The following is a 9,147-nucleotide window of genomic DNA, read 5'->3' on the forward strand; positions in this document are numbered from 1 at the left end:
TTTAAAACGTGATTATAAAGACTGCTGACATTAAACAGTGCTTTGAATAATAATAAACAATAAAATCAACAAATAAACTTCTCACCCTCTCTAAACAACTTGATTTAAACTACATTTTTTTTACAATAAAGAGTCTTTAATAAAACAGCGCTTAGAACAGTCCTCAAGGTTGTGTGAATAGGGCCCTACATTTCCAATGGAACCACACCAAGTGAAAAGAATTGCTTTCAATCAGGCTCTGCGCAGCTGCACAGTTTGTCCTGAAGAGGGCGACAAAGGCCAGGCTTAAAACACGTTTCTGCTTTTCCACTGTGGGCAGATTCCACATGTAATGCAGTTTGATTGGGATTTACGATATCCATGGAAATGTCTTCTTTCTTGTGATGATATTTCACTCACATTATTGTTCAAATAAGCAAACAGTTATAATATTGAAACTTTGAACTGCCTGACGAGTAGACCCGGTGCATCTAATTAAATGCTCGTTAGGGTAATTATCCAACCATTTCAGAATGGGATCCTTTACAAACAAAATTCTAATAATAACACGAGGAAAAGGCATCTTGTACCTATTGCTTGCCTGTATAAAGGTATGTATGAAGCCCCAGGGTTTATAGATTTGCCAGATGCACCTAAATCCCAAATAGTTCAGCTAGATACTATAAATATCTATAAATATCCATTTGATAGACAAAATCCAACTCGAAACAAGATCATGGTTTTCTGAGAATCTTGCCCATCGTGTTTTTCAAACCTGCACATTTGAGACCTATGTAGCCAATGGAAGTGCAATATAGGAACACATTGTGGGATTATTTAGTGAGCTACAATCACTTTAAGAGATACTTCTCAGTACTTGCTGTGGGAATTCTAGCACTGTGCAGAGATGCCAACTAAGTCTGCCACTTGGTGCTGTGTATGTGTTTGTAATCAATAAATACTCAGGACATTTTGAACATTTGATGCTGAAACAGCTGTCCAGTTGTGAGTGTTTGCAATTACAAAAACACTCCCCTGACAGATTAAACAGTAAAAATGAGGCTGCCTCGGCCCCAAGTGTAAAAACAAATAATTCACCTCGTTTCACTCTGCAGGGGGCGCCGTTTTACCCCCTAACTTTCATCCAAAGTTGTGTCAGATTGAACATTCTCTTCAGCCGAGGAGTGGAGAGGACAGACGGGGAGTTCAATACGAAGGGTTTCTTACAACACAAGACAGTCTAGTTCAGCTGGCAGATTGTTACACTGGAATCATAAACCCAAAACCTAAACCCAGGATAGAGCGGCTCAGTGAATGTGGTTTGGAATCTGTGCAGGAGGGTCATTGTGTCAGAGACGCCATAAAAGGACAGAGTGCCGGCATTAAAGTCCAGATACACTCCTATTCTGGGGGAGAGGGGGGCAGTTATTGCAGTTTCATTGTTATTGTGCCAGGCAGAGTAACTGGATCCAGAGCAGAACAAACTCCATGACTTTTCATTGCATCCAAGAGCACAGGAAAGACCCAGTCCTTTCCTGCTGATTCCTTTATATGTTACTCCTATAGAAGCCCGTCTCCCACTGCACTCAATCTCCCAGTAACAGCGAGTCCCAGACAGACCCTTTCTGCAAAGCACTTGGGTCCAGCTACTAAATCTCTCTGGTTGATCATCAGCATATCGCTGGGTCTTTCTCCTCCGTGTCACCTTTCTGTTCCCTTCAGACAGACTGAGCTCTCTATGCGCTGTGTTGGGGTCCAGTGTGAGCTGACAGGAATCTGATTGAAGAGAAGAGGACGGGTAGAGGAGAGACGGTTAGAAAAGTCAAATCACTGCGAAAATCTCCACTAGGTTTGAATGGTACAGAACCAACACAAAGACAGACTGATCAATACATATTACAGCAGGGTCTTTTTATAAAGGCTGTTTCTGAGAGAAGGCTACAGCTTGAAAACAGAAGAGGCATTGAGGTACAAAGGGACAGAAGGGAGTAAAAGGATTATTTGTATTTTGGGTGAGTTACTAAAAGATGGGATACCCTTATGCTATTCAGGATACAGTTCCTATGTTAGGAGGAGAATCCCTGAGTGGAGACTCAACACCTTATTGATGCAACCAGTGCCCCTCCCCCAGTCATTCTGCATGTATTCATCTGAACCAATACTTGCTGGAGAGGAGTGTAGATTAATGGCTTCACAATTACAAATAAATAATAATAATTGCTGGCCTCAAGCTCCACCCCTCCCTGTTCTGTAGTGTTAGCTCTTCTCACAATGGAGGGACACATCTTTCAATCAAATGTTTCAGTGAAAACAGACTTACATTTTAAAAACTCAGCTCTGTTCCTTGGCTCTGGAGCCTGCAGACTGTAAACTGCAACTTCATTCACTGAGAGAAATAGAATTGAAACATGTGGATTAATACACAACACACACAAGACTCCAAACAGCAATCTGAAAAGAAACAAGGCTTATTCACGACATTTCATTGTGTAAAAATCCGTACTTCAAGATGTTCACGATTACAATGAAGATGTATTCCATCCATATCGGTGCAGCAGCCAAAGTTAATGTGAACACGCCTGCACTGCACTGGAGTCTTGAATTCCTTCCTCTCCATCACATCTCTTTGCCCAACAGTACTGTGTCCATATTAGGACACTCTTGTGCATCAAACATCCAAAAGTCATTGTCTGCTCCATCCTCACATCACACCTCCTCCCTGCTTCATCAGTCATTGTCTGCTCCATCCTCACATCACACCTCCTCCCTGCTTCATCAGTCATTGTCTGCTCCATCCTCACATCACACCTCCTCCCTGCTTCATCAGTCATTGTCTGCTCCATCCTCACATCACACCTCCTCCCTGCTTCATCAGTCATTGTCTGCTCCATCCTCACATCACACCTCCTCCCTGCTTCATCAGTCATTGTCTGCTCCATCCTCACATCACACCTCCTCCCTGCTTCATCAGTCATTGTCTGCTCCATCCTCACATCACACCTCCTCCCTGCTTCATCAGTCATTGTCTGCTCCATCCTCACATCACACCTCCTCCCTGCTTCATCAGTCATTGTCTGCTCCATCCTCACATCACACCTCCTCCCTGCTTCATCAGTGTCTGCTCCATCCTCACATCACACCTCCTCCCTGCTTCATCAGTCATTGTCTGCTCCATCCTCACATCACACCCTCCTCCCTGCTTCATCAGTCATTGTCTGCTCCATCCTCACATCACACCTCCTCCCTGCTTCATCAGTCATCTGCACCATCCTCACGAGTAAGGACGAGGCTGAGGAGGAAAACGAGGGGAAGCTAAAGGGACTAGGGAGGAGAGCCTCCCTGCCTTCAGGAGGGACGAAGTAGTAGGGACGACAGTAGGGGCGAGGGAGGATACTTGCCTCCATCTCCTCAACACGAGGGTGGAGGCCCTCTCACTCCTCCATACATCCTCCTCCTCCTCCCTGCTCCATCCTCCATGGTGTCTCCTCCCTGCTGCCTGCTCCCTCCTCCTTTCTCTCTGCTACAATACTCATATAACCAACAATCTGCAAGAGGTCTTTATTAATGTCTTGCAAGTCCTGTCCCTCCTCAAGCCATGGTCTATTTGAGAAATCTCTACCAAAGGAATCTATTTCACACCAACCTGTTGTGGTTATTTTGACTAATTCCCTCTTGCAGAAGTCCTCAATATGGTCTTTAAGTTCAGATACAGCTTTCCTCACAGCCCCAAAAGAGATGTCTGTATTGACAGTAACACTGGGTAAGTCTCCAGCTTCAGGAGGGGCACAGAGAGACTGGAAATTCTACAACAGGAAAGTGGAGGAAAGGAGTTTTCAGTGAAACAGAATGGGGTCGAAAACATTCCTGGGGAAAAGCAAGGATTCATTCAATTGGAGAGGTCTGTCTGAAAGCGTCCCAGTTATGTACTTGAGATTTTCTAACAAGCAGCGATGTTACCTGTAGAAAATGGATGTGATCCTCTGTCTCGGAAAGCTGTTTCAGCTCAGCGTTTCTCCTCCTTAGCTCAGCAATCTCCTGCTCCAGTTTCTTCATGCGTCCTTCAGCCTGATTCACTGCAGCCTTCTCGTTAGCTCCAATCAGCTCAATAACCTCAGTGTGGATCTTCTCAATGGATCGGATCAGCTCAGTAAAGATCTTCTCACTTTCCTTTATTTCTATGCATGCAGATCTCTGAGTGAAAGAACACAGTAGAGGAGACATGGTTAGAATTGATATCAAAAACACATCAGACATAGACAGCAAACTTCTGCAGATGTGTTCCAGTCCATCTGTTAATAATAATAATAATAATAATAATAATAATAAATAATAATAATAATAATAATAATAATAATAAATAATAACCCCCTCTTGTCAATACCCACTTTCAGTGACTCCACAGCCTGTTTGAGCTCCTTCACTTCTTTCAGTCTCTCCTGGATTCTCTGTTGTATTTCTGTCTGTGTCTCTCCCAGCTGCTTCTGTGTAGAAACACAGTGACACAGTGACATTTCTGATGAGGCATTGAGTGATATCCTGTCACACCCAACACAGGCCTGTCTAAGTATGCTACTGAAACTGACAGAATCATTTTAGTTCAAATATATTTTCTATTTTCTTGTCCTCTTACCTCTTTACAATGTTGCAATAATTCTGAATGGTTTTCGAATATGTTTTGCTCTTCAGTTCTAGTTCCATGCCATAGACGTCTGTAGCACAGGCTAGATCAGACAGCATGTGTGTATAGTAGTAAGATACAACACCATCTAGTGCACAGCGGCCAGCAATACAAAAGGACACTTGATCCACAGTTGCTTAGTGAAAAGATGGACTGCTCAAATCTGCTGCAGCTTGTCAATGCATATTTCGAGTGCAGTAGAATTGAGCTATTTCTCTAATGTGTGAATAAGGGTGTGTGTGTGTGTAACGGTGAGTCTGTGCTTGTTTACTGAAAGACACACTTCTCTGCTGCAGCTTGTCAGCTGATCTTGGTGTCGAGTTACAGGCATCTGGGGAGTGGTGAAGTCAGCGTTTGTTCACAAAGCCTCATTTTATAATGACAGTGCAGAAGCTCCAGCATATCTGCACCCAAAAGAAGAACACCCTCCCCTCCCACCCCCACAGCAGCTCTCTCACATGAGAAGTGGAACACAGACGCAGAGCCTGACGAACAAGCAGCTCAGCCTAAATGTGCTCGTGCAAGCCCCCCTGGCACTCCGCTGCACACAGGCAGCACTTACACACTGTGCTTATTTCCCTGTTTGTGCTGCTTTTGTAAATATGTTCATTCTTTGTTTTCAGCTCAATCTATTCAGAATGTACCCAATGTTCATTTCATGTTCAGGTTTCATTCAGCAGTGTTAGAACATAAGAACATAAGAACATAAGAAAGTTTACAAACAAGAGGAGGCCATTCGGCCCATCTTGCTGGTTTGGTTGTTAGTAGCTTATTGATCCCAGAATCTCATCAAGCAGCTTCTTGAAGGATCCCAGGGTGTCAGCTTCAACAACATTACTGGGGAGTTGATTCCAGACCCTCACAATTCTCTGTGTAAAAAAGTGCCTCCTATTTTCTGTTCTGAATGCCCCTTTGTCTAAACTCCATCTGTGACCCCTGGTCCTTGTTTCTTTTTTCAGGCTGAAAAAGTCCCTTGGGTCGACACTGTCAATACCTTTTAGAATTTTGAATGCTTGAATTAGGTCGCCACGTAGTCTTCTTTGTTCAAGACTGAACAGATTCAATTCTTTTAGCCTGTCTGCATATGACATGCCTTTTAAACCCAGAATAATTCTGGTCGCTCTTCTTTGCACTCTTTCTAGAGCAGCAATATCTTTTTTATAGCGAGGTGACCAGAACTGAACACAATATTCAAGATGAGGTCTTACTAGTGCATTGTACAGTTTTAACATTACTTCCCTTGATTTAAATTCAACACTTTTCACAATGTATCCGAGCATCTTGTTAGCCTTTTTTATAGCTTCCCCACATTGTCTAGATGAAGACATTTCTGAGTCAACAAAAACTCCTAGGTCTTTTTCATAGATTCCTTCTCCAATTTCAATATCTCCCATATGATATTTATAATGTACATTTTTATTTCCTGCATGCAGTACCTTACACTTTTCTCTATTAAATGTCATTTGCCATGTGTCTGCCCAGTTCTGAATCTTGTCTAGATCATTTTGAATGACCTTTGCTGCTGCAACAGTGTTTGCCACTCCTCCTACTTTTGTGTCGTCTGCAAATTTAACAAGTTTGCTTACTATACCAGAATCTAAATCATTAATGTAGATTAGGAATAGCAGAGGACCTGTAGCAGTTACTGAGGACAAAATTATTTGTTATTTTGCTTCTAACGAAGATTTCACAAAATACACAAAAAACAAAGGAGAGGGACTTCTCCCACTCACACTCTAACTCACAAAAAAAAGCTACGCATGCAAGCCCAGTTTGTTCCCTTTCATTTGATGGGAGACACTTGCATGTCACCCCTACAGTTATGGAGCTGTGCGCACAAATTTGAAAACAGGGAAAACAAGCCAAAATTGGTCCGGACCTCAAAGAGTTTTAAAATAATTGCTTGGCTTTGCTGGGAACTTCATGTTTCCACAGTTTAACCAATGTGGTGGGAAAATTACAATGTTGCTACTGCTATGATTGTTTAGGGTTTCCATGCTCAGGTTTAAATGCTATTACGGGTTATAAGATTTAGGTATCAATATAATAATAATGTATTATGTATCGGTAGTTGTTATTGTACATACTTCCTCTTTCTTGCTGCAGGGCAAGTGGCCCATATAAGGGATGGAAAGATACTGACTACAAGCTAGAAAGAGGAAGTTCTCTTTATTTAGCAACCGCAAGCTGCATCCGTGACAGTTCACAGAAATGTCACCGACTTACTTAGAATAATAAGTATAATTTTAGGATGCTTGCAATTAGATAAGTTGTTATTGTTGCATATGATTGGTCTCATCTTAATCTTCCAAGTTGTTGCTATCCAAAGTATATTGAGTTAAGCTTCTGTGATTGGCTCGCAATAACTGTAGGTTACAAGGTATATATTATGCTTACTGACTCTGCGTAGTCAGAACACTTGCTCGGAGCTTCCTAACACAGTCTGTGTTGAGCATATTCTCAGGTTTGCAAACTTTGACTACTTTGAAGTTGTTCGAAGAGAGTGGCTCTGAGAACCGAGACTCTTTCAGAAGCCGAGTGAAAAACTTTCAACCACACCAATTAAACTATAATATCTTAAACAATGAAACAGACATATGATTCTATAAAATAACCAAATATACAAAATACTAGCAATATAAATTATACTATTTTTACATTAAATTCCAATCTACCACAAACTACCCAACTCAGCTTGAAATACATTTGAATCCATAATAAAAATAAAAAATAAACTACAGCTCTTTAAATAGCTCTTAATATACAATTCAAATCTGATCTAATGTGAAACTGTATAACCTAGTAAACAGACATGTTAAATATCCCTGGGAATTCTTATCTTCTAGGATAGCTACAAGGAAATGGTTCAAACCCTTACCTGTTTCCCAGTCCTTTCTGTCTCAGCTGAGACTGTATCGTGGCTCTTGTGTTTATCTTGTGAACACAACAAGCAAATACACGTCTGATCGGTTCTACAGAAGACCTCCAAAACCTTTTGGTGTTCAGCACAAAGCTTCTGCTCCAGATTTCCAGTTGCATTGATCAGCTTGTGCCTCTTGAAAGCAGCCCCCTCATAGTGTGGCTTGACGTGTGTTTCACAGTAAGAGGCCAGGCACGTCAAACAGGATTTCACAGCTTTGAACTTTCTCCCAGTGCAGAAATCACACGGCACATCTCCAGGTCCAGCATAACGTTGAGCAGGAGGAGGATTGAGTCCTGTCTTCTTTAATTCCTCCACGACTTCAGCCAGCACGGTGTTTCTGCGCAGAACAGGCCTTGGGGTAAAGGTCTCTCTGCACTGGGGGCAGCTGTAGACACCTGTATGATCAGTCTGATCCCAGCAGTTCTTAATACACCCCATACAGTAACTGTGTCCACATGGAATAGCGACTGGGTCCTTCAATAGCTCCAGACACACTGAACAGCTAAACCGATCCTCTGACCACAAGTTTGAAGCCATTCTTGCTGCCGCGAGAGAGAGAGCCTGACGATTTCACAACAGAAACTTTGCTGTGCTGATTTCCTGGAATTGAGTAAAGCTCTAAGAGGCGGGGTTTGGGACTGAGGCCAGGTTTAGACAAGCAGGCTGAGCAGAGACTGCTGAATCAGTGTGAGAGGGGCGGAGAGGAGAGAGTTGGGAGTGGGACTGGAGTTTGAGAATGGCATTGTCACGGTAACCCTTCTATAGCTACAGTATGTATCTGACTGCACTAGACCTTCACTTCTGTGTGGGTCTGAATCCTCAGAAGATCACAAGGGAAGTGAGTTTGCTGGAGTTCCATCTTCGTGGGCATTAATCCACATCTCAAAGTCCATTAGTCCTCAACCACAAACTTGTCTCTGAGCACCAACTGCTTTCTTCCCTCCAGTTCAGGGCAAGCTTGAGGCACAGAGTCTGAACTGCTCACCCCCCTAAGAGAACGTGAAGGGTGGTCCCTCCAGTCCAGGCCAGGCCAGGCTGTATATTATGAGAACTAGACATGTTCTAGTGTTATCAGACAGGGTGTGTACGTTACTGACATACTCATTTATTACAGTGCTGATTTCATGTGTTAAAACCATTTCCTACAGAACAGACACTCAAACAAAGCTTAGAATCAAGGGAGCTACTTTTCAAATCTGTGCACTATTTGTTGTATTATTTTCAGACAATGTCTTCCCTCTCATCAGCAGAGCATCATTCTCTCAAGTCCCTTCTTGTTTTGCTGTTGCTCGTTTTGTTTCCCACACTTCTTTATTTCCACTCTCTTTGACTCAGGTGAAGTCCACTGATCCTGCAGCCCCCACACTGGTTTCCTCTCCCCGTTCACTTCCTTCCTTCCTGTGTTACAGGTAATAGGACCCCACCTCCTGACCCAATTCATCAAACATTTCAAAGAGATTTCATTTCAATCAGCAATGCTGCTGTGTTTTCATGAACAGATACAATTGCTCATTTTGAAAACTCTCCTGATAGATAGATATTAATGAACACTCATGGGGAGCACACT

At 42.6% G+C, this 9,147-nt stretch overlaps 1 protein-coding gene across 1 annotated transcript; it reads right to left on the reverse strand.

Annotated features, from left to right (window-relative positions):
- Positions 1–768: 768 nt before the first annotated feature.
- Positions 769–8,179, reverse strand: LOC121310885 (tripartite motif-containing protein 16-like). Its single transcript, XM_041243812.1, has 6 exons — positions 7,536–8,179; positions 4,365–4,460; positions 3,937–4,170; positions 3,623–3,782; positions 2,300–2,365; positions 769–1,755 (listed from the first exon to the last, which is right to left on the reverse strand). The coding sequence occupies exons 1-6, from the start codon at positions 8,115–8,117 to the stop codon at positions 1,220–1,222; spliced, it is 1,674 nt and encodes a 557-aa protein (XP_041099746.1). The 5' UTR covers positions 8,118–8,179; the 3' UTR covers positions 769–1,219.
- Between the last annotated feature and the right edge of the window lie 968 nt (positions 8,180–9,147).

Source organism: Polyodon spathula, unplaced genomic scaffold (genome assembly GCF_017654505.1).
Source record: "Polyodon spathula isolate WHYD16114869_AA unplaced genomic scaffold, ASM1765450v1 scaffolds_2766, whole genome shotgun sequence".
Taxonomy (NCBI): Eukaryota; Metazoa; Chordata; class Actinopteri; order Acipenseriformes; family Polyodontidae; genus Polyodon; species Polyodon spathula.

Excerpts from the sequence above, each read along its gene's own strand:
- LOC121310885 (XM_041243812.1), bottom strand. The coding sequence starts at position 8,117 with ATGGCTTCAAACTTGTGGTCAGAGGATCGGTTTAGCTGTTCAGTGTGT. Across the intron at positions 4,461-7,535 it reads CAGAAAGGACTGGGAAACAG|AAGCAGCTGGGAGAGACACA; the intron begins GTAAGGGTTTGA and ends GTTTCTACACAG. Across the intron at positions 1,756-2,299 it reads CAGAGCTGAGTTTTTAAAAT|ATTCCTGTCAGCTCACACTG; the intron begins GTAAGTCTGTTT and ends CTCTTCAATCAG.